Genomic DNA, 24844 nt, shown 5'->3' with positions numbered 1-24844 from the left:
CTAAACACATGTCAAACACCTGAGGCCCCTGGCTTCTCTTGGCTGTTGGTGGCACTGGAAAAGCCGCTCCTTGACTCGCCACTTATCCTCTTCTGTCACCTTTCTTTTGTCACAGCCCTGGAGGTTGACAAGGGTCATGGTATCACAGAGAAGTGCATCCTTCACTTCTCGATCAAGTTGTGAGTCGGTGTTGACGCTTGGAGAGTGGTTTACCTGCCGGGAGGAGTCATTATCCATCCCCTTCCTAGACCACCTGAGCAGGTCATGATTCTTGCAGGCCCAGCTGGAGGTTCTAGGAGAGACATCCCCCTCCAGTGCCCCCCCCTTCGTGGCCTCAGCCAAGGAAGCTGGATGTTCTGACTCCCAAGACCACAGGACTCTGCCACAGAGATCCCTCCAGTGCATAGGCTGGTGAGAGCAAATCAGACAGCCTGACTCTATAGCGATAGTGTCCTTAAAGGCAAGGCTTACATGAGGAACTTTTGGGATCCAAAACCTGAGTTCCTACGCTGGAGGCCAGAGACCACCAAGATTGGATTTAGCAGGTCAAAAGTGCAAATGTCTTACACCTTCTGCTAGATCCTATCCACCCCAGTGCCTCTGCATCCCCCATTCTGTGTTCCACCACTTGAGTACACTCCTATCCCAGGTGTCCTGTTCAGGGGTGGACCATGGTTTTGCAAACCCCAGGAGATAATCCTCACCGCCAGCAGCCAGGGCTTCCGCTTGTGGTCCAGCAAGATGTCAAAACCAAGGATCTCAAAACAGGCACATGTACCTCCACTCAGATACTAGGGAAAACAGGTTCGGTAGCTGTGGCAAAGAACAGAATGTGCTGAGATGATGGCTTTGATGATGATGTCCTCAATATCTCCCCACAGCTCTCGGGGGTCGTAGCTGTGCTCTCACAGCCAGGCGTTGAGTGTTGACAGCTTCCTGTGAGGCCCAGTGCTCAGAGGAAGATCAGTGGGGCCGGGCTGCAGACAGGAAGCTCCCTAACACTAATCCTAATTCCATGCCTAGGTTCCTTGTGCTTTGAGGGGTTGCCGCCAGCTTGGAGCAGGGTTTAATTATAGGGTGGGGTTTGGGGCTGCACTTGGTGGTCAGGCACAAGACAGGGGTCTATAAGGGTTGAGCCAGCTCAACCTCCCAAGGGCCAACTCAGCTCTGCTGAGACTGTGGGGCTAAAGGGCAGAAAAAGAGGAGAAAACAGAGTAGGGCATACCTCTTACTGCCCACAGCATCATCCCGGACAAAATTCTCATTGTGTCTGTTGACGGCATAGTTGGTCAGGTGCATGCAGATGTCATCCTGGGAAGAGAGTGGCCCTGTGGTCAGGCTACTTCCATGCAGTCCTTCTCTCCAGCCATTCGTTGCCTTCTGATTACCTACCCCACCCTGGATGGCTCATCTCCTGTCCCTCTTCACAGAGGACTGTCCTGTAAGCTCCTGGGGAAGGGGTGTGCCCTTCCTGCAGGCATGGCTTTTCTGCAGTCAGCACCCCCTAAATGCTGTCCTTCCAGCCAAGTGCCAAGGCGCTCCAGGCTTCACTCCTTGTTCATGTGTGACGAGCTAGCTGTGTGACAAGCCCCTCTACCTGGTTTCTCCACAGAACCTCAGCACTCGTGGCAGTGGAAGAGAAGAGGGTGCTGCCCTGCACCCTAGTGCTGCTGGCTGGCCTTTTTTTTTTTTTTAAGGATTTTTTTTTTCTAAAGAATTTTTTTTTTATGTGGACCATCTTTTAAAGTCTCTATTGAATTTGTTACAATATTGCTTCTGTTTTATATTTTGGTTTTCTGGCCAGGAGGCATGTGGGATCTTAGCTCCCCGACCAGGGATCGAATCCATACCCCCTGCATTGGAAGGCGAAGTCTTAAACACTGGGCTGCCAGGTAAGTTCCCCAGCTGGCCTCTCATCAGGTTGCTGTGGCTGGGTTCCACGTAGGGCATGGTGGTAAAGCCGGCCAGGCCCTCCTCATACATGGAGATCCGAAGAGGCTCACAGGATGTGATCAGGACATACATTCGCATGTCAAACTTGAAGCCATCAATGAGGAAGGGCTGAGAGCATGCAAACCCACCAGGGAAAAGTAATAATACAGTGTTCACTCAGTATCTGCAGGAGATTGGATCCAGGACCCCCACCCCCCCATGGATACCAAACTCCACAGATGCTCAAGTCCATTGTATAAAATGGTGTCAGCCCTCCATATCCACGGGTTCCACATCTGCAGATATGGAGGGAGGGCCGACTGTACTTTTGAAGTACTTACTATGTACCATAAACTGTTGTAAGCACTTCCAATACATAATAACTCATTTAATTTTCACAGTAACCAAAAAAAATTTTTTTTTCCACAGTAACCATATAAGGTAGTTACTGTTGTTTTTTTTTTTTTTTGCGGTACGCGGGCCTCTCACTGTTGTGGCCTCTCCCTTTGCAGAGCACAGGCTCTGGACGCACAGGCTCCAGACGCGCAGGCTCAGCGGCCATGGCTCACGGGCCCAGCTGCTCTGCGGCATGTGGGATCTTCCCGGACCGGGGCACGAACCCGTGTCCCCTGCATCGGCAGGCAGACTCTCAACCACTGCGCCACCAGGGAAGCCCTAAACTTCTCTTTTCAGCTAAAACTTCCCTTTTACTTCCATCCCCCTGAGACATTCTAGGTCCCAGAGCCAGAGTCTGGTGGGAACTGAGATGGCAAACCCTTTCCTCCCCCAGAATCTCAACCTGGGGAGCCAGGCTCACTCACTCTGCAGGGAGGCACCAGATGCACGGGAAGATGTTACACTCAGTAGGATAGAGTTTCTGCATGCGGCTGAGGTTCTGAGCCAGCAGATCTTTGTGGCAGATTTCTGTCATGCCAGGGAAGTGGTTGACTTTCTGAAACAGAGCCAGTTGGTTATACTATCGCCCAGAGTAAGGGGCAGTTCCTGGGGCCTGAACATTCCAGATACCAGTGGAAAAGGACTGGGGAGGTCAAGGGAGAAGTCACAGTGGAGGTAAACACTGCACCTAGTCCCCAAGGGAGAAAAGGAAGGCTCCCTAAGGCAGGTGGGAAACTGCTGCTTGGCCTCTCCCCAAAACACACATACACAGCAAGGTTAGCAAATGAGGGTCGGTGAGAAGGGCTAGCCAGGACTTTGGGCCTTCTAGCCACCTTATAACATCCCTCAGACTACCGGGGACCAGCCCTATAGGAATAACTTGTGCGGAATAACACAAAGCAAATGAGAAAACATTTCCCCAAAGAGAAAGGAAACTAAGGAGCAGCCCCAGGGAATGCACGGCAGTGGCACTCTCAGAGGGCAAGGCATTGCCAGGGTGGCCTGCTGGAAGCCCCCGCCCCGCTGCTCTGGCCCTCAGGGCTGGAAGGTTCAGTGCTCTCTGCTTTCCCCCCCCATGAGCTGTGTGAACTGAGTATTTCTGAGCCTCAGTGTCCTTAATATAAGGGTATCTTTTGGGAATTGCCTGGCGGTCCAGTGGTTAGGACTTGGTGCTTTCACTGCAGGGGGCACGGGTTTGATCCCTGGTTGGGCAACTAAGATCCCACAAGCTGTGGCCGAAGCCAAGAAAACAAAACAAAAAAACACATAAGGGTATCTTTTTGAGGATTTAATGAGGTGAGAATGTAAAAGCACTTAACAGTGTCTGACCTCAATAAATGCTGTTATCGTTACCCTCATCTCACAACTGCTCTCTGCATGCCCCTTCTTAGGGGCTTTTTGAGCGCTTCTAGCAGTCTCTCGCTCTCGCTCTCACTCCTGCTCTCCCTCTTCTCCCATAATTCATGGGATAGGTGATAGTCTCAGCTCCCTGCTTGCCTTCTCTCAAAATAAGCCTACAGACACTTTTATTTGTTTGCTAACCACCACAAAGACCCAATTAGAGGATAACAAAAATACCATGAAGAAGTAATATCTGGGGCTTCCCTGGTGGCGCAGTGGTTAAGAATCCTCCTGCCAGTGCAGGGGACACGGGTTCAAGCCCTGGTCGGGGAAGATCCCACATGTGGCGGAGCAACTAAGCCCGTGCACCACAACTACTGAGCCTGCGCTCTAGAGCCCATGCTCTGCTGCAAGAGAAGCCACCGCAATGAGAAGCCCACGCAACCGCAATGTAAAGTAGTCCCCCCAGCCCCCCTCCCTCCAAGGGGCGAAGAAACAGAGACCCAGTGCAGCCAAAAATAAATTAATAAATTAATTTAGAAAAGAAAAAGAAGTAATATCTTCTTGTGGACCCTGGTCTATCTTTCCTGACTTTCTTGCTGCCATGCAGGACCCCACACTGACTCTTAATGGATGTGGAGCGCTAGGCTAAGCTGCTTAGAAGGCTGGATCGTTCAGCTGGCTCTACTGTTAACTCTGAAGCTCCCAGTCTTCCCCCTAAGATAGGCTCACCTGTCCTGGAGGGACCAGCTGAGCTTGCTTCCAGGCAAGCAGCATATATTGAGATAGGATGTGGCCGGCAGACACTTCTTTCAGATAATAGAAGCTCCAGAGACCCAAGAGGAGAATATTTCCATTGGTGCAGAAGCCCCTGGCCATGGCCTTTCCTGCTCTGCACAGGGGTATAGCCACCAAGAGTGGCAGCCTCGGGTGCCTGGGTGCAAGGGTAGGAGTAGTCATTCTGGGGCATAGTTCTTTTAGGATCTTGGGTCTGGAGGTTGTACCTGAAACCTCTTCATGTCCATGATGCGTTCCAGTGAGACAGAGCAGTCTGTCCAGTACACAGTCCACTCTTTGTCCTCCCCCACCTCCTTCAGGCCACACATTTGGGCTGCCCGACGCACTGTGGAGAGAGGGAGGTCAGTGGAGCCAGCCTGGGCACTGGCAGCAAACCTTGGGACTGCAGCTGGGTTGGGTAAGGAACAGACCTGACCAGAGAGTGGGAATGAAGAAGGAGGTAGTTCCTACCTCAGCTCTGCTTGCCTCAGTTTAGTTACCATTGCGACAATTCCAAGTTCATGAGGCTGTCAGGGTCCTTCCAAAATTTGACAGAAAACTATAGACTGGATCTCTGTTCCTGTCAGTCCTCTCAATTAGGATGGTTTCTGGCCTGCAGAGCTGACCCTCGGAAGGGGTCACACTGGCACCTCACACTTTGGGGCACCCGTAGATGCCAGTGGGGATGAAGAAATGACTAACCTAGCTGGTGATTTTTCTTTTTTCTTAATTGCTGAAGCCACCTCAAAAGTTACCTTGAAAAAACAGTTTTAACCTGGTCTCATCTCATCTCTGGTAAAATCTGGGGCAGGGTGGGGGGGAGGGATGGTGATTTTTGTCATTTTTTCTCTTGTTAGCTAACTGGAGATTCCTACTCTACTGCTGAGACTAACTGGAACAGTGATGTGTCAGCTACTGGTAGCTGAGCCAGGAGGCTCAGTACAGGTTATAGGCCAGCCTAACAAGATCCAGGGGCTGGGAGCAGATTGAGGGGACCACCTCCAGAGTGAAAGCCGCAGCCCTAAATGTCCTCTCACGCCCAGTGGTGTGAGTGACGAGCTGGGTGCTTACCACTCTCATACTTGCAGTTGGTCAGATTGATGGCCAGGGGTCTGGAATGGAGGAATAGCAGAAATCAGGCAGAAGGAGAGAAGGACCCTGGGCTGCCAGGCACCCAGAAGAAGAGACACCCAACAGATTAACAGTGCAATTCATTTTGTTTAGAAGCCACTTAAAGGAAAGACCAGGATGATATAAACGTGCTGAAATTCTAAACTAAGCCAGCCGAAGTGATTCTGAATTTTGTTTTTGTTGTACAAAAAGGCTAATGACCTCCTGTATTTCCTGTTCTCTTTCCTAGACTAAAGGGAAGACTTTGGATCCCAGCCCGACTGCTGAAGGGCAGAGGGTTACTCTCTGGAGCTGGGCAAGTGAGGGGGTCCAGGGAACGGTTACCTGTGTTTCCACCTTCTCTTTCTCCTCCCAACTTCTAATTCATCTGGGTCAGCTGGGGTTATGATTTTCTTTGGTATTTTCTTGGCTACAATGGATAAAGGAACTCCATTCCTAAATGCATTAGTCAGCCTTTGAGAGTGCCTGCTGAGAAGGGTTAGAAGGGATGGTAGCTTCCCCTTTAACACACTCCTCGGATTCCTCTTCTTCACCATAGTTTTCCTCTGATTCGCTGGTCTTACAGGTACTTGGCTCCATCCTCTTAGATTCTGAGGAGAGAGGGGTGGGAGTGAAATGTATATGACTTCCCTCCAGGCCCAGGAAGGACGGCAGGAATCCACCCAAGGACCTTCATGGTGTTATAAGGGAATGTTGCTGCTCCTTCAGAACAGAGCAGTCCCACTACAGCATGGGATGTTTCCAAATAGGTAATGGGGTCCGTGGAATGCCTATGAGATGTTAGATTCGCTGACAAGCCCCAATTATCCAAGATCACTCCATACAATACTCTGGGGTGCATGCAGGAGCTGAACTGAGCTGGCAGGGACCATGACCATAGCTTTTTTGTTCTTGAATGTAATGGGGGATGGCTGGAGGTGCTGGGGGGACCTTCACTTTGAAAAATAGAGCTGAAGACCAAAGGTCGCCTAGGCCAGCCTTTTCCCTGTCCCATGATTCAGTTTCTCCATACAGACACACTGGGGCCAGGCACCCAATGGCCAAGACCCCCTGGGCTCTGACAGCGGAGGGGAAGCCCCCGGCGGACAATGCCCACCGCAGGTTCCGAGAGCGGAGGGGCTGCCGGGTCCGCCCCTATCGGCCTGGTGCTGGACTCAGCTGGTCGCTCACGACCGCCCTTCGGCCGGCTCTCGCTCCTTCCCAGGCGTTGCTGGGCCTCCGGGATCGCCTCCTTGTTCCACGGGAATGGCTATCCCCGGCGATCGCGAGGGGGGCCCGTTCCCCCCTGCACCCAGGGTTCACACCTATCTTGGAGATCCCGGCTGCGCCGCCTTAAGCAAGCAGGCTGCCGCCGCCGCCGTCGCCATGGACACGAGGGCGGCCCCCATTGGAGAAGCGTTCTGGGGGCGGGGCCTTTCCGAGAACCACACCCACTTTGGCGCCAGCAGAGGCCATATTGGGCGGGTGCCTGAGACGTTTGCCCCTGGGCTGCCGTAGGAAGCGCAATCGAGCGCCTGGCACTGGAGGGCGGACTCTTGCGGCAACTGACCCGATGCGTGATAGGACTTCTAGTCCTTCCGCTTTCACGCCAGTTCGCACGAGCCCCACCCCCTTTCCTGACCCTTTCCTGAATCCGCGGGCCAAGCTCCCGGAATTTGGCCAACGCAGTGTTCGGGACGAGAAGCCCCAATTATCCAAGTAATTAGTAACCATTAGTAACCATGTCTCCAGCAGTCCCAGCACTTGGGAGGGACGGCCGTGATTATCACACGTGCCCTGGAGGTGCTCATCAGACTGCTCCTTTACTCTCTCCATCTTTTCCTGATGTCCATCCGCTTTACCTCTGATTGCCACCTCCACCAAACTCCGCCCAATTTGTCACTTTAAGATTATCCCATGTGCTTAAATCTAAAGGACACTTAAAAAATTTCGCTCCTCTAAAAAGACATGTACATTTTCCGATTCATAGATTTCTTGACCTCCCTTCAGTGTATGATACTCTATTACCCCCTCCTTGAAATGCTTTGGAGTCCCTTGCCTTTCAGGACGCACAATTTTCTCACTCTTTCTGACTCCACTTCTCACCCCACACTGACTCTTAATGGATGTGGAGTGCTAGGCTAAGCTGCTTAGAAGGCTGGATCATTCAGCTGGCTCTACTGTTAACTCTGAAGCTCCCAGTCTTCCCCCTAAGATAGGCTCACCTGTCCTGGAGGGACCAGCTGAGCTTGCTTCCAGGCAAGCAGCATATATTGAGATAGGATGTGGCCAGCAGACACTTCCTTCAGATAACAGAAGCTCCAGAGACCCAAGAGGAGAATATTTCCATTGGTGCAGAAGCCCCTGGCCATGGGGCTTCTGCACCAATGGAAATATTTAACGTTCCAGGCACATATTTAACAGATATTTAACGTTCCAGGCACTGTTCTAGTACCTGAACCATCATTTCTTGCCTGAATTGCCACCATTAAGCAGCCTCTTAATTGGATTCCCTTATTCTATTTTTCCTTCCTTCATCCATCCATCCATCCACTGCAGCTTAAGTATTCGCCCTAAAATGCATATTTGTTACTCCCCAATTTAAAACTCTTCAAGATTTCCCATTAGATCAAGTCCAAAACCCCTTAGTACAAAAGACCTTCCATCAAAAAATAAAACAAACAAAAAGCAAGCAAAGCGGTGGAGAGGCCCTGAGCTGGATTGTCACTTCTTACTTACCTACTGTGCTCAAAGCCCAGGGCTCTGGATACAAAGGGTCTCCTAAGTGTTCCATATTCAAGCTCAGAAAAAGCTTCCATAAATCCCCTTCTGGACGATTCACAAAGTATTCATGGCTAAGAAGTACCACACAAAGAAAACCTATTTGACTTTTACTTTTTGTGGAAAAACTTATTTGGGGCCAGAGAAGGCTTTCCTCTGAACATTAATCCTAAGGAAAAACTGGGGAAATCCTGATATTTGGACTCATCACCTTCGACACACAAAGTCCACTTTACTCTAATGGTCATCTGCACTCCCTTCAGAGAGTGAGCGAGCAAAATAAAGTGATGTTATTGGAGCCCATATTTGCAAAGGCTTGCACAAAGAGGCATTAAGCTGAAATTACTGCAATGTGCCCAAAACATGAGGGTGACCAAAAACTGTTTATAGGAATTTAAATGTCAAACTGATTTTCTTATGAAATGGGTTGTGATGCATATTCTGCTTCATCTCAATGAGACGTTATTAACATGGCAGTCACACGTGCACAGCCCCAGCTCAGCTTCAGGTGTCTGATTGCCTGCGTTGCAGTCCTGACTCCACTACTTTTGAGCCACCTGACCTTGGACAAATTACTAAACCTCTGTCAGCCTCCATATCTTCGTCTGTTAAATGGGGGTATTAAGAGGACCTGCAACTTTCAAGTTGTGAGGATACCTTGTTTTCACATGAAATGATGTATGTGAAGAACACTCAACTCAGCTTTGGGGCTGAAGGAAAATTCAAGGTGGCCAGGTAGGCGAAGAATGTGCTATAAATAGGGCATATGGATGGAGGGGACATATGTAGGGGCAGGATGAAGAAATACAAGTCAGTGGTGGGCAAAGGGAGAACAGGCAGAGAGGCAAGAACAGAGGAAGTGATAAACTATCACTTTGCTAAGATTTGATAAGAAAGGAAGAGAAAAGTTGGCATATACAAGTCAGGAGTGTGTTAACTCTTGCACACACTCCCTTCTTAACAATAGGCTTGACATCCCTGGGGCTTATCTAAGAAGAAAGGTGAAAAGCAGCAGATACATCCATGAGGGCTCATTCATTCGATTTATTCCAAGGTATCCTCCTCCTTAAAGAGACTACTTACCAGTTCTTTATCCCTCCCCTTAGGCTGAGACAGGTGAGAAGGCATTCATGAAATTGCCCACATGATCATGATGAACAGCTTTCCGGAAAGAGACTTAGATCGGTTACAAAATAAATACTTCTGGAAGGATTACTGCTCCTCCTTGGCTATCAAGGCCACCAGTGCTGCCTGCACCTCTCCCGCCTGGGCTGGGGGCAGCAGACAGTCTCGGATGACGGCCAGAGCCGCCGCCTCTGTCAGGCTGCTGAAGTCCTGGGACGTTTTGACAGGGAGGTGCCCGGCCAGCTCACAGAGGGCAACATTGAAGGCCTCGCCTTCCTTTATCCCAAAGCTGGACTTCCGGGCCCAAAGAATTACTCGGACCCCCGTGAGGGCTGAGGAAGATGATGTCTTTCCAGGTGGAGCCCCCCGGGTCACAAACAAGTTATGTGCAATCTCGTGGTCAGCCAGATAGTCAGTGGCCCGACATACCCTGCTTATCAAGGCTTCCAAGTCGGGCCCTGGCCCGCTTGTGTAAAAGAGGAAGCCAGGAGCTGGGAGGTCCTGGAGCAGATGCAGACGGCCCCCAGGATCCAGGGGTTTGCTTGGGGCCCCCTCCACGGGCAGTCTGTGGGCCAAGTAATAGCCATGCAGGTGGAGGTGGTTCACTGAGGCCAGGCCACCCAGGCTGTTGAAGCCGACTCGGAAGCCTGGGTGTGAGCTCAGCAGCACAGCTTCAACCCCGGCCTGCAGTGCCCCTGGCAGCAGGCGCTGGGGGAGCCCTCGGGTGGGCTCGGGCACCAGCAGCACGTGGCCCCACTCCAAGGGGCTGACATTGATCACCACGAGGATGTCGTCTTGCTGGAGAGCACTGGGGAGATCGGCCTCCCGGTGCAAGCGGAAGAGGACTTCTCCTGGCCGGATCTGGTTGAAGTTAAACTGTTCAGGGTCAAACGCCTGCCTCACGCTCCTGATGTTCTGGGGGCTCCTTCTTTGCACACCTCGCTCCACATTCAGCTGAGCAACAAAACCCACGGCACCAGGAAGGGTTTGGGTCTGCAGCTCCCCCAGACAGTAGCGGAACAGCCCCAGCTCCATCCGCTGCCTCCAGGCCAAGCAGAGGGCAGAGTCAAAGCGAGACAGTGGCAGTGTGTCCAGAAGGCTGGGTCCGCTCCTTGGCCACTGAATCCCTTCTGGCACGAGTTCCTTCTGCCCATAGACAAAGTCAGGAATGCCGTGCCCTCCCCAGTCCTCACTGTTTGGAGGTAGCAAATAGGAAGTTTCATTTGAACCATGTGGAATAGCCATGGGGCTGACCTGAAACAATCATAAGGTGAAAAATACATGATGCTATCCCATTTCCAAAGATTTTATTTTTATTATTTATTTATTTATTTGGCTGTGCCACGCAGCTGGCGGGATATCAGTTCCCTGACCAGGGGCTGAACCTGGGCCATGGCAGTGAAAGCCCCAAATTCTAACCACTAGGCCACCAGGGAACTCTCCTATTTTTATTTTCAAATAACCTTTACTTTTTGCTCTGATTACAAAAGTAATATATGCCTCTGGTAAAATATTCTGAAAACACAGAAATCACTCATAATTATCACCTGCAGATTAGCATACATTTTTACTGAATTAAAAATATAAATCAAATTCTCTTTCTAAAAATTATATATATTGAGTAAACTTTCTTAATGGATTAAAAAAATAAAGATAAATTACAACCCTTATTCCAGTGCCCAGGGAAAAATCACAATTTACATTTAGCCTCATTTTCATATGTAGGTGGACCTTGACTTTTTTTTTTTGCCTGTGCCATGTGGCACCTAGGATCTTAGTTCCCCAACCAGGGATCAAACCTGTGCCCCCCGCATTGGGAGTGCGGAGTCTTAACCACTGGACCACAGGGAAGTCCCGGATCTTAATTTTTTAACAAATCTTTAACTGCTGTACATTTAGGTTGCTGCCAATTTCATACTATTATATACGATGTTGTGATGAACATCCTGTGTATCTATCTTTGCAGATGTTTTTATTTTCCTTTAAAATAAAATCTTAGTAGACCACTGGTCAGAGTAGGCTCATGGCTCAGGCTTTTGACAGTGTGTCAAACTGCCCTCCAGAAAACTGCACCAGTGTTCCAGTGCATGAGAATGGCCAAGGTTTCAAAGCTGACCACTCCTTCGTGGGAACAGCTTTTCCACTGTTGTGTAGTGATTCCAAATGCCCATACATAGAACCATTTGGGTGAGGATGGCCCATCATAAGTGCCCTAGGCCAATCCTTTAAGGCAGAAATATAGGTGCCTGTCTTCATCCCCCACTGGGCCCCTGGAGCCCTGTGGACCCAGAAGTGTCAGGGAGATGACCTGCTGTTGGCCCAGATGGAACTTCAGAATGAAGCTTACCTCAGTAGAGTTGCCTCAGTACAAGTTTGGGTACCCTCAGCTCTGCTGGTCCAGAAACTTCATATTAGTAAAACAGAAAAAACAAAGAACATACAAAACAACATATTAAAAGTCAAGCTGAGTTTAATGAGTATAGAGTTTCAGTTTTGTAAGATGAAAAAGTTCTAGAGACTGGCGGCACAACGATGGGAATATACTTAACACTACTGAATTGCACACTTAGAAATGGTTAAGGTGGTAAATCTTATGCGTTTTTTACCACAATAAAAAAATTTTTTTGAACTCGAGCTAAGCATAATATTGACAATAAAACATAAAATCTTTAATTATTCTATTGAAAGTGAGCCCAAGACATTTCTCCAAAGATACACAAATGTCCAACAAGCACATGAAAAGCTGCTCAACATCACTAATTAGGGAAATGCAAATCAAAATCACAGTAAGATACCACTTTACATCCTTTAGGATGGCTACTATCAAAAACAGAAAATAACATGTGTTGGCAAGGATATGGAGAAATTGGAACCCTTGTGCACTGCTGGTGGGACTGCAAAGTGATGCAGCTGCTATGGAAAACAGTACAGCAGCTCCTCAAAAAATTAAAAATAGAATTACTATATGATCCAGCAATCCCACTTCTGGGTATATATCCAAAAGAACCAAAAGCAGGGTCTCAAGAAGAGATATCTGTACACCCACTTTCATAGCAGTATTATTCACAATAGCCAAAAGGTGGAAGCAACTTAAGTATCCATCGATAGATAAATGGATAAACAAGATGCAGTATATACAGACAATGGAATGTTATTCAGCCTTAAAAAGCACGAAATGCTGACATATGTTACAACACGGATGGACCTTCGGGACATTATGCTAAGTGAAATAAGCCAGTCACCAAAGGACAAATATTGTGAGTCCACTTATATAAGAGACCTAAAGTGCTCAAATTCATAGAGACAGAAAGTAGAATGGTGGTTCCCAAGGGCTGGCGGGAGGAGAAAATGAGGAATTGTTTGTTGTTTAATGGTCATAGAGTTTCAGTTTTGCAAGAAGGAAAGAGGTCTGGAGATTGGCTACCAAACAATGTGAATATATTTAACACTACTGAACTATACACTCAGAAATGGTTAAGGTGTTAAATTTTATGCTATGTGTTTGGCTTCTCACTGCAATGGCTTCTCTTGTTGACGAGCATGGACTCTAGGCGAGCGGGCTTCAGTAGTTGTGGCTCACGGGCTCTAGATCACAGGCTCAGTAGTTGTGGCGCACGGGCTTAGTTGCTCCGCGGCATGTGGGATCTTCCCAGACCAGGGCTCAAACCCGTGTCCCCTGCATTGGCAGGCGGATTCTTAACCACTGCGCCACCAGGGAAGTCCCTATGCTACGTGTTTTTTATTTATTTTATTTTAATTTTTTTAAAGCTTAGTGGTATTTTTACGGAGGAATTTTTTAAAATTAATTAATTTATTTATTTTTGGCTGTGTTGGGTCTTCGTTTTCTGTGCGAGGGCTTTCTCTAGTTGCGGCCAGTGGGGGCCACTCTTCATCGCGGTGTGCGGGCCTCACTGTCGTGGCCTCTCTTGTTACAGAGCACAGGCTCCAGACGCGCAGGCTCAGTAGTTGTGGCTCATGGGCCTACTTGCTCTGCGGCATGTGGGACCTTCCCACACCAGGGCTCGAACCCGTGTCCCCTGCATTGGCAGTCAGATTCTAAACCACTGCGCCACCAGGGAAGCCCTGATACGTGTTTTGTTTTTGTTTTTTTTTTTCTGTGGTACGCGGGCCTCTCACTGTTGTGGCCTCTCCCGTTGTGGAGCACAGGCTCTGGACGCGCAGGCTCAGCGGCCATGGCTCATGGGCCCAGCCGCTCCGTGGCATGTGGGATCCTCCCGGACCGGGGCACGAACCTGTGTCCCCTGCATCGGCAGGCGGACTCTCAACCACTGCGCCACCAGGGAAGCCCCATGTTATGTATATTTTACCACAACTTGAAATAATTTAAGTGGGTCTCAAAATAGATTTAAGAAATCCAACCATTTGATGAGCTAAACCTAAGTATTCACTTACTCTCTCATTCACTCTTCATTCATTCATTCATTCAGAATCAATGCCTACGTCATCCCCACTGTTGATACTCTGGGGCCACCTCTTCTGTGCACCCTGCTCCACGTTCAGCTGAGCCACAAAACCCAAGTAGTTATGAAGTAACTGCTGTGTATGAGGCAATGGGGAAATGGTAGCAAATAAAGAGAACAAAGTCCACACATATCCTTATGGAGCTTACATCCCGGGGTGGAGTCAGATGATAAGCAAAACGAAAATATTAACTACCCGTGGTGATAGCATTTTGTGGGAAATAAACAAGTGATACAACAGAGGGTGACTAAGGGGTGGGATCAGGGCATCCCACTTCTACAAGAGGGCGGGGCAGGGCCCTCTGAAATGACAGATGAACTAAGACAGGAAGGATGAGAAGAGGCCTACAATGAAGAGCTGAGGAAAGTGTACTCTAAGCAAAGGAAACTGTAAGTCCAAGGCCGTAAGTCTCGCAGGGCAGGTGGGTGGCCTGTTCAAGGAACAGAAAGGAGGTAGTGTTACTGAGGTATGGCTGACCAAGGGACGGGGCCCCCCCCATGAGGCTGGAGAGGAAGGCAGGGGCCAGATTAGCTGCAGGGCCTTATGCATCATGGTCAGGAACTTGGATTTCATTCTAAACGGAGTAAGAAATCACTGGCAGGTTCTAAGTATAAGGATCGTCTGGTATTTTATAAACTTTTTTCTAACTGTTGTGTGGAAAATAGATTGTAGGGGAGCAAAGGGGAAGCAGAGATCACTTTGGAGGCCACTCTGGTGGCCAGGTGAGCAGTGAGGGCGACTGGACAACACAGATGGCAACAGAGACAAAGGAGCTGGGGATATGGGTCATGTTTTGAAGGCTGAACCAACAGGGCCTGCTGACAGGCTGACTATGGGGACTGACAGAAAAGGAAGAGCTGGGAGTGACTCGGCATCAGGAACTAGGCACTGCAGTGGCATTTACAGAGATGGAGATGCTGGGGAGGTGCGGTGAGAATAGGTTGACTAGAGGAAGGGAGAGACCAAGAGTTCAGTTTTGATTATTGACCCTGAGATGCAGCCTGGGCATCTAAGAAAAGTGGTGTAGGCAGTAGGACAGTCAAACCTGGAGGTTAAGGGTAAGGTCTGGGCTAGATACAAATTTGGAGTAACATTAAAATCCAGGGGCTAGGACCAAGGACCTAGGGCCAAGATGATACCAAAAGGCTAAAAATATGAGTAAAGACATATCAGTCAATAGAATCAATAGAAGGTGGGTATGGGGCTTCCCTGATGGTGCAGTGGTTGAGGGTCTGCCTGCCGATGCAGGGGACGCGGGTTCGTGCCCCGGTCCAGGAAGATCCCACATGCCACGGAGCGGCTGGGCCCGTGAGCCATGGCCGCTGAGCCTGTGCGTCAGGAGTCTGTGCTCCGCAGCAGGAAAGGCCACAGCAGTGAGAGGTCCGCGTACCGCAAAAAGAAAAAAAAAAAAAAGAAAGTGGGTATGGTTGTATTTATATTCAAGTGAACTAGGAGTTAGGTTTAGCTCATCAAATACTTAGGTTTAGCTCATCAAAAACAATACCTAGGAATAAAGAGGAATATTTGAAAGTGACAAATCATAGTGACCACACAACAGGACTGAACCTACATAGGAAAACCAGGAGAAGGGGCACACTGTTCGCATGTCTATGTTGTGCGAGGCATGCGTTGGGGGCTTTCCAAGTGCACTCAGGTGACCCTCACAACAAGCCTGTGTAGTCAGTATCATCCTGGCAGGAAGGTGAGAGATGTGGTTTTGGAGGCTGACAAGGTGTTTGAATTCTGGCTCTTCCATTCACTAGGGATGTGACCTTGAGCCCCTAGAACAAAGTCCATTTCCTCACCATGGCCTCCGGGCTCTCAAGGCTTAGCGGTGCCTCCCCCTCTTACCTCCTCCCAGACCACTCTTCCCCTGGCCTACTCTGCTGCTCACTCTTCCTAAACTTGCTCCTGCTCAGGGCCTTGGTGATTTATGTTCTCTCAGCCTAAAATACCCTCCTCCCAGGTATTCTTCACATGCCTGGCTCATTTAGGTCTCAAACATCAAACAACAAATATCACCACGTCAGACAAACCCTGTGTGGCCATCCTACGTAATGTCTCAAGGAAAAGAGGAAGAGGGAAATAATATTACAAGCAGGGAATGAAATGTCTTGGAAAACAAAAAAAAGTTAGAATTCACAAATCCAAGGGAGGGTACTTTAATAAAAAAATGATCAATGAACAAACCTTTGAAAGATCCAACCAAGAAACAAAATAATTGTTTTGTTTAAAAATAGCACTACGAGTTATTTTTAAATCAGCCACTCAGTTTTATCACTGTGTCAAGGGTTGATCGGGCACAGGAAGGACAATACGCTAACCAGACTTACCAGGGACTGCTGGATGACTCAGAATAACTATTTAATAATTTATGGACTTCCCTGGTGGCACAGTGGTTAAGAATCCACCTGCCAATGCAGGGGACACGGGTTCGAGCCCTGGTCCGGGAACATCCCACATGCCGTGGAGCAACCAAGCCTGTGAGCCACAACTACTGAGCCTGCACTCTAGAGCCCATGAGCCACAATTACTGAGGCCCACACGCCTAGAGCCCGAGCTCCGCAACGAGAGAAGCCACCACAATGAGAAGCCCGTGCACTGCAACGAAAACCCAAGGCAACCAAAAAAAAAAAAATAAATTTGTATTAAAAAAATTATACCTCATTAAAGCTGAAAACAAACAACAATAAAAGATAATTAACCTCGGAGCATGCCTCCTCAGCTTCTGGAAGTTCCATGACTGGCAGCGAACGCTGGTGCGAGACCAGCCTACCAGGGAGAGAATCTGCAGAGACATATATACATGGAAGCCACCTGCCATGTGTAAGGTACCTTATGGAAAGACTCAAATGGCAAAGAACTGATTGAGACTTCCAGCCAACAAGCAGTGAGGAAGTGACCTGCTCAGTCCACTAGCTTGTGAGGAACTGGCTCCTGCCAACAACAGGCTAGCAGAGAAACGTGGCTGTGAATGGAGGGAAGGAAATGCTGTCAAAGCTTCAGAACTGGAAGTTTCAGACATGGATCAGAGAGTACCTTCAAGATGGTGGAGGAGTAAGACATGGAGATCACCTTCATCCCCACAAATACATCAAAAGTACATCCACATGTGGAACAACTCCTACAGAACACCTACTGAATGCTGGCAGAAGACCTCAGACTTCCCAAAAGGCAAAAAACTCCCCACGTACCTGGCCATGTGGTAGAAAGGGTCTTGGTGCTCCGGCCGGCTACCAGGCCGGAGCCTCTGAGGTGGGAGAGCTGAGTTCGGGACGCTAGACCACCAGAGACCTCCTGGCCCCATGTAATATCAATCGGCGAGAGCTCTCCCAGAGAACTTCATCTCAACACTAACACCCAGATCCACTGAACGACTAGCAAGTTCCAGTGCTGGACACCCCATGCCAAACAACTAGACAGGAACACAACCCCACCCATTAGCAGAGAGGCTGCCTAAAATCATACTAAGTTCACAGACACCCCAAAACACAACACTGGACATGGTCCTGCTCACCAGAAGGACAAGATCCAACCTCATCCACCAGTCCCCTCCACAAGGAAGCCTACACAACCCACTGAACCAACCTTACCCACTGGGGGCAGACACCAAAAACAACAGGAACTACGAACATGCAACCTGCGAAAAGGAGACCTTAAACACAGTAAGTTAAGCAAAATGAAAAGACAGAGAAATATGCAGCAGATGAAGGAGCAAGGCAAAAACCCACCAGACCAAACAAATGAAGAGGAAACAGGCAATTTACCTGAAAAAGAATTCAGAGCCATGATAGTAAAGATGATCCAAAATCTTGGAAATAAAATGGAGAAAATACAAGAAACATTTAACAAGGATCTAGAAGAACTAAAGAGCACACAAACAATGATGAACACCACAAAAAATGAAATAAAAAATTCTCTAGAAGGAATCAATAGCAGAATAACTGAGGCAGAAGAACGGATAAGTGACCTGGAAGATAAAATAGTGGAAATAACTACCACAGAGCAGAATAAAGAAAAAAGAATGAAAAGAATTGAGGACAGTCTCAGAGACCTCTGGGACAACATTAAACGCACCAACGTTAGAATTATAGGGGTCCCAGAAGAAGAAGAGAAAAAGAAAGGGTCTGAGAAAATATTTGAAGAGATTATAGTTGAAAACGTCCCTAATATGGGAAAGGAAAGAGTCAATCAAGTCCAGGAAGCACAGAGAGTCCCATACAGGATAAATCCAAGGAGAAACATGCCAAGACACATATAAATCAAACTATCAAAAATTAAATACAAAGAAAAAATATTAAAAGCAGCAAGGGAAAAGCAACACATAACAGAAGGGAATCTCCATAAAGTTAACAGCTGATCTTTTAGCAGAAACTCTGCAAGCCAGAAGGGAGTGGCAGGACATATTTAAAGTGATGAAAGGGAAAAACCTACAACCAAGATTACTCTACCCAGCAAGGATCTCATTCAGATTCGACAGAGAAATTAAAACCCTTACACTGGGCTTCCCTGGTGGCGCAGTGGTTGAGAGTCCACCTGCTGATGCAGGGGACGTGGGTTCGTGCCCCGGTCCGGGAAGATCCCACATGCCGCGGAGCAGCTGGACCCGTGAGCCATGGCTGCTGAGCCTGCGCGTTCGGAGCCTGTGCTCCGCAATGGGAGAGGCCACAACAGTGACAGGCCCGCGAACCCAAAAAAAAACCTTTACAGACAAGCAAAAGCTAAGAGAATTCAGCACCACCAAACCAGCTTTAAAACAAATGCTAAAGGAACTTCTCTAGACAGGAAACACAAGAGAAGGAAAAGACCTACAATAACAAACCCAAAACAATTGAGAAAATGGTAATAGGAACATACATATCGATAATTACCTTAAATGTAAATGGATTAAATGCTCCAACCAAAAGACACAAACTGGCTGAATGGATACAAAAACAAGACCCGTACATATGCTGTCTACAAGAGACCCACTTCAGACCCAGGGACACATACAGACTGAAAGTGAGGGAATGGAAAAAGATATTCCATGCAAATGGAAATCAAAAGAAAGCTGGAGTAGCAATTCTCATATTAGACAAAACAGACTTTAAAATAAAGCCTATTAGAGAGACAAAGAAGGACACTACATAATGATCAAGGGATCAATCCAAGAAGAAGATATAACAATTGTAAATATTTACGCACCCAACATAGGAGCACCTCAATACATAAGGCAAATCTAACAGCCATAAAAGGGGAAATTGACAGTAACACAAAAATAGTAGGGGACTTTAACACCCCACTTTCACCAATGGACACATCAGTCAAAATGAAAATAAATAAGGAAACACAAGCGTTAAATGATACATTAAACAAGATGGACTTAATTGATATTTATAGGACATTCCATCCAAAAACAACAGAATACACTTTCTTCTCAAGTGCTCATGGAACATTCTCTAGGATAGATCATATCTTGGGTCACAAATCAAGTCTTGGTACATTTAAGAAAACTGAAATCGTATCTATCAAGCATCTTTTCTGACCACAATGCTATGAGACTAGATATCAATTACAGGAAAAAACTGTAAAAAATACAAACACATGGAGGCTAAACAATACTAAATAACCAAGAAATCACTGAAGAAATCAGAGGAAATAAAAAAATACCTAGAAACAAATGACAATGGAAACATGACAACCCAAAACCTATGGGATGCAGCAAAAGCAGTTTTAAGAGGGAAGTTTACAGCAATACAATCCTACCAAAAGAAACAAGAAAAATCTCAAATAAACAACCTAACCTTACACCTAAAGCAATCAGAGAAAGAAGAACAAAAAAACCCCCAAAGTTAGCAAAAGGAAAGAAATCATAAAGACCAGATCAGAAATAAAGGAAAAAGAAATAAAGGAAATGACAGCAAAGATCAATGAAAGTAAAAGCTGGTTCTTTGAGAAGATAAACAAAACTGATAAACCATTAACCAGACTCATCAAGAAAAAAAGGGAGAAGACTCAAATCAACAGAATTAGAAATGAAAAAGGAGAAGTAACAACTGACACTGCAGAAATACAAAGGATCATGAGAGATCACTACAAGCAACTATATGCCAATAAAATGGACAACCTGGAAGAAATGGGCAAATTCTTAGAAAAGCACAACCTTCCAAGAGTGAACCAGGAAGAAATAGAAAATATAAACAGACCGATCACAAGCACTGAAATTGAAACTGTGATTAAAAATTTTCCAACAAACAAAAGTGCAGGACTTGATGGATTCACAGGTGAATTCTATCAAACATATAGAGAAGAGCTAACACTTATCCTTCTAAAACTCTTCCTAAGTATAGCAAAGGGAGGAACACTCCCAAACTCATTCTACGAGGCCACCATCACCCTGATACCAAAACCAGACAAAGATGTCACAAAAAAAGAAAACTACAGGTCAATATCACTGGTGAACACAGATGCAAAAATCCTCAACAAAATACTAGCAAACAGAATCCAGCAGTACATTAAAAGGATCATACACCATGATCAAGTGGGGTTTATCCCAGGAATGCAAGGATTCTTCAATATACGCAAATCAATCAATGTGATACACCATATTAATAAACTGAAGGATAAAAATCATATGATAATCTCAACAGATGCAGAAAAAGCTATTGACAAAATTCAATACCCATATATGATAAAAACTCTCCAGAAAGTAGGCACAGAGGGAACTTACCTCAACATAATAAAGGCCATATATGACAAACGCACAGCCAACATTGTTCTCAATGGTGAAAAACTGAAACCATTTTCACTAAGATCAGGAACAAGACAAGGTTGCCCACTCTCACTACTAGTATTCAACGTAGTTTTGGAAGTTTTAGCCACAGCAATCAGAGAAGAAAAAGAAATAAAAGGAATCCAAATTGGAAAAGAAAAAGTAAAACTGTCACTGTTTGCAGATGACATGATACTTTACATAGAGAATCCTTAAGATGCTACCAGAAAACTACTAGAGCTAATCAATGAATTTGGTAAAGTGGCAGGATACAAAATTAATGCACAGAAATCTCTTGCATTCCTATACATTAACAACAAAAGATCAGAAAGAGAAATTAAGTAAACACTCCCATTTACCACTGCAACAAAAAGAATAAAATACCTAGGAATAAACCTACCTAAGGAGACAAAAAACTATAAGACACTGATGAAAGAAATTAAAGATGATATTAACAGATGGAGAGATATACCATGTTCTTGGATTGGACGAATCAACACTGTGAAAATGGCTATACTACCCAAAGCAATCTACAGATTCAATGCAATCCCTATCAAACTACCAATGGCATTTTTCACAGAACTAGAACCAAAAATTTCACAATTTGTATGGAAACACAAAAGACCCTGAAAAGCCAAAGCAATCTTGAGAAAGAAAAATGGAGCTGGAGGAATCAGGGTCCCTGACTTCAGATTATACTACAAAACTACAGTAATCAAGACATTATGGTACTGGCACAAAAACAAAAATATAGATCAATGGAACAGGATAGAACAGGAATAGGATAGAAAGGACAGAATGGAACAGGATAGAAAGCCCAGAGATAAACTCATGCACATATGGTCACCTTATCTTTGATAAAGGAGGCAAGAATATACAATGGAGAAAAGACAGTCTCTTCAATAAGTGGTCCTGGGAAAACTGGACAACTACATGTAAAAGAATGAAATTAGAACACTTCCTAACACCATACACAAAAATAACCTCAAGTAGATTAAAGACCTAAATATAAGACCAGACACTATAAAACTCTTAGGGGAAAATACAGGCAGAACACTCTATGACATAAATCATAGCAAGATCCTTTTTGACCCATCCCCTAGAGAAATGGAAGTAAAAACAAAAATAAACATACGAAACCTAATGAAACTTAAAAGCTTATGCACAGCAAGGGAAACCATAAACAAGACAAAAAGACAGCCCTCAGAATGGGAGAAAATATTTGCAAGTGAAGCAACTGACAAAGGATTAATATCCAAAATATATAAGCAGCTCATGCAGCTCAGTATCAAAAAAACAAACAACCCAATGCAAAAATGGGCAGAAGACCTAAACAGACATTTCTCCAAAGAAGATATACAGATTGCCAACAAACACATGAAAGGATGCTCAATATCACTAATCATTAGAGAAATGCAAATCAAACTACAACGAGGTATCACCTCACACGGGTCAGAATGGCCATCATCAAAAAATCTACAGAGAAGAAGGCGAAGGCCTCCAAGAAGAAGAAACGCTCCAAGGCCAAAGCCGAGACGGAAGCATCCCCTGCGGACCTTCCCATTGACCTGAACGAGCCCACGTACTGTCTGTGCAATCAGGTCTCCTATGGAGAGATGATCGGCTGTGACAATGACGAGTGCCCCATCGAGTGGTTCCACTTCTCCTGCGTGGGGCTGAACCATAAACCCAAGGGCAAGTGGTACTGCCCCAAATGTTGAGGGGAGAATGGGAAGACCATGGACAAGGCCCTGGAGAAGTCCAAAAAGGAGTGGGCCTACAACAGGTAGTGGTGGGCCTGGCTGGACCGAGGCGAGCAGGGCGAGCTGTGTATTTATTGCATCGCCACCTGGACGGGCGCAGGGACTGAACGTGTAGCCTTCTGAAGACTGTTGGATGAGGAGCTGTTCCTCTCGTGGGATGACCAGGGTTCTCTGCTTTTCCGTTGGTGCACATGTGTAACGAGAGAGTGGTCTATGGATCAGCATTTTAGAAACTGCAAATATAGGTTTGAATTAAAAAAACAAACAAACAAACAATAAATGCTGGAGAGGGTGTGGAGAAAAGGGAACCCTCTTGCACTGCTGGTGAGAATGTAAATTGATACAGCCACTATGGAGAACAGTATGGAGGTTCCTTAAAAAACTAAATAGAACTACCATATGACCCAGCAATCCCACTACTGGGCAAATACCGAGAGAACCATAATTCAAAAGGAGTCATGTACCACAATGTTCACTGCAGCACTATTTACAATAGCCACGACATGGAAAGCAACCTAAGTGTCCATTGATGATGAATGGATAAAGAAGATGTGGTATGGGCTTCCCTGGTGGCACAGTGGTTAGGAGTCCGCCTGCCAATGCAGGGGACATGGGTTCATGCCCTGGTCTGGGAAGATCCCACATGCCACAGAGCAACTAAGCCTGTGCGTCACAACTACTGAGCCTGCGCTCTAGAGCCCACGAGCCACAGCTACTGAGCCCACGTGGCACAACTACTGAAGCCCGTGCACCTAGAGCCCGTGCTCCGCAACAAGAGAAGCCACCACAGCGAGAAGGCCGCGCACCACAATGAAGAGTAGCCCCTGCTCGCCACCACTAGAGAAAGCCCGTGCACAGCAACAAAGGAGCCAATGCAGCCAAAAATAAAAAAATCAATAAATTAAAAAAAAAGATGGGCACATATACACAATGGAATATTACTCACCCATAAAAAGAAACGAAATTGAGTTATTTGTAGTGAGGTGGGTGGACTTAGAGTCTTTTATCAGAGTGAAGTAAGTCAGAAAGAGAAAAACAAATACCGTATGCTGATACATATATATAGAATCTTAAAAAAAAGGGTTCTGAAGAACCTAGGGGCAGGACAGGAATAAAGACATAAACGTAAAGAATGGACTTGAGGACACGGGGAGGGGGAAGGGTAAGATGGGACGAAGTGAGAGAGTGGCATGGACATATATGCACTACCAAATGTAAAACAGATAGCTAGTGGGAAGCAGCCGCATCGCACAGGGAGATCAGCTCGGTGTTTTGTGACCACCTAGAGGAGTGGGATAGCGAGGGTGGGAGGGAGACGCAAGAGGGAGGGGATATGGGGATATATGTATACGTATAGCTGATTCACTTTGTTATACAGCAGCAACTAACACAACAATGTAAAGCAATTATACTCCAATAAAGATGTGGAAAAAAAAAAATTAACCGCACCTCCACCTCCTCCACGCAGTAGCTTGTGATCCTCACCTTTTGGAACAGTGTAGGTTAATTCATTCATGCATGCATCCAATAAATATTGAGAGCCTACCATGTGTCAAGCATTGTCCTAGGAGTTGAGAGGGGACAAGAGCAAACAGGTCAGCTTCGATCCCTGCCTCCCCCAGCATGCAGTCTGGACGCAGGGTGGGGGTCAGAGGACATCATGTAGGCTGGAATGAGTACAGCAGGGCGGATTCTTGAAAAGAGCCTTAGACTGGAGAGACGGCTTTGTAAATGACCGAGTCTAGACAAGTCACTGAACTCCCCTGAGCCTCTGCATTTCCAAATTTGTAAAACGGTAACTTACCTTGCAGAACTGTTTTAAGAACTGAAGCTATGCAGAGCGCTTCAGTGGGCCCTCAGTAAACGGCCTCAGTAGGCAAAAAGGTTATGGTTATTTCTGGAGAGGTGGTATGAGGGTTGCAACACTTACGGCAGGTGCTCGGTGGTAACGTCTGGGTGGAAGAGCCCTCGTTGGGCAGAGGGGCAGCCGACCGCCTCGGGCCACTCAGCGAGTCACAAGGTTTCTCGGTTACCCTTGCTCCAAACACTTCCCTAATGCCCCTTACCGGTCTCCACACAAAGCCGCCCCGTCCCCGCCGCCACGCAAGGCAGGTGAGGCGAACACGCTCGCCTTCCCCCGAAATCCTGCCGGCGCCATAGCGAGGTCGTGGCACCCTTAACGCCTGCGCAAGGTGCACGCAGGCACGCGGCGCGGCCCGTCCCGCCCATCCAGGAGGCGGGGTCGTGCGGCCTGGGCTCCGCCCTGGAACGTCCGGCCCCGCCGCGGGCCCCGCCTCCAGCTCGCCGGGAACTGCCTAGAGCCGGGATCCAGCTGGCTGAACCCGGCGGGGAGCGCCTGGGAACTTTAAAGGAGGGGGCGGGCCTG

General features: G+C 47.1%; 2 protein-coding genes and 1 pseudogene across 3 annotated transcripts; 1 reads left to right on the top strand and 2 right to left on the bottom strand.

Annotated features, from left to right (window-relative positions):
* Nucleotides 1–9520, bottom strand: TTLL13 (tubulin tyrosine ligase like 13; the record flags this gene model as incomplete). Its single annotated transcript, XM_082850724.1, is given in 12 exon segments — nucleotides 1–213; nucleotides 705–791; nucleotides 795–905; nucleotides 909–936; nucleotides 1226–1311; nucleotides 1918–2061; nucleotides 2759–2884; nucleotides 4674–4792; nucleotides 5518–5558; nucleotides 5902–6024; nucleotides 6026–6167; nucleotides 9421–9520. Coding segments are annotated over 11 exon segments (1209 nt in total). The 5' UTR covers nucleotides 6157–6167; nucleotides 9421–9520.
* A 26-nt stretch (nucleotides 9521–9546) lies between these two features.
* On the bottom strand, nucleotides 9547–24566 carry GDPGP1 (GDP-D-glucose phosphorylase 1). The gene is made up of 3 exons (XM_082838888.1): nucleotides 24263–24566; nucleotides 11810–11866; nucleotides 9547–10716 (listed from the first exon to the last, which is right to left on the bottom strand). Exon 3 carries the CDS (start codon nucleotides 10705–10707, stop codon nucleotides 9550–9552), a length of 1158 nt encoding a protein of 385 aa, XP_082695014.1. The 5' UTR covers nucleotides 10708–10716; nucleotides 11810–11866; nucleotides 24263–24566; the 3' UTR covers nucleotides 9547–9549.
* Nucleotides 22153–22485, top strand: LOC309969130 (inhibitor of growth protein 1-like; annotated as a pseudogene). Its single transcript has one exon. The product of its transcript is annotated as an inhibitor of growth protein 1-like (transcript).
* Nucleotides 24567–24844: the final 278 nt, after the last annotated feature.

Source organism: Leucopleurus acutus (assembly GCF_964270905.1).
Source record: "Leucopleurus acutus genome assembly, chromosome: 1".
NCBI lineage: Eukaryota > Metazoa > Chordata > Mammalia > Artiodactyla > Delphinidae > Leucopleurus > Leucopleurus acutus.
Note: the sequence above shows the minus strand (reverse complement) of the source record. Positions and strands in the feature narration are given on the sequence as shown.

Coding starts and splice junctions, on each gene's coding strand:
- GDPGP1 (XM_082838888.1), bottom strand. CDS start 10,707: ATGGCTATTCCACATGGTTCAAATGAAACTTCCTATTTGCTACCTCCA.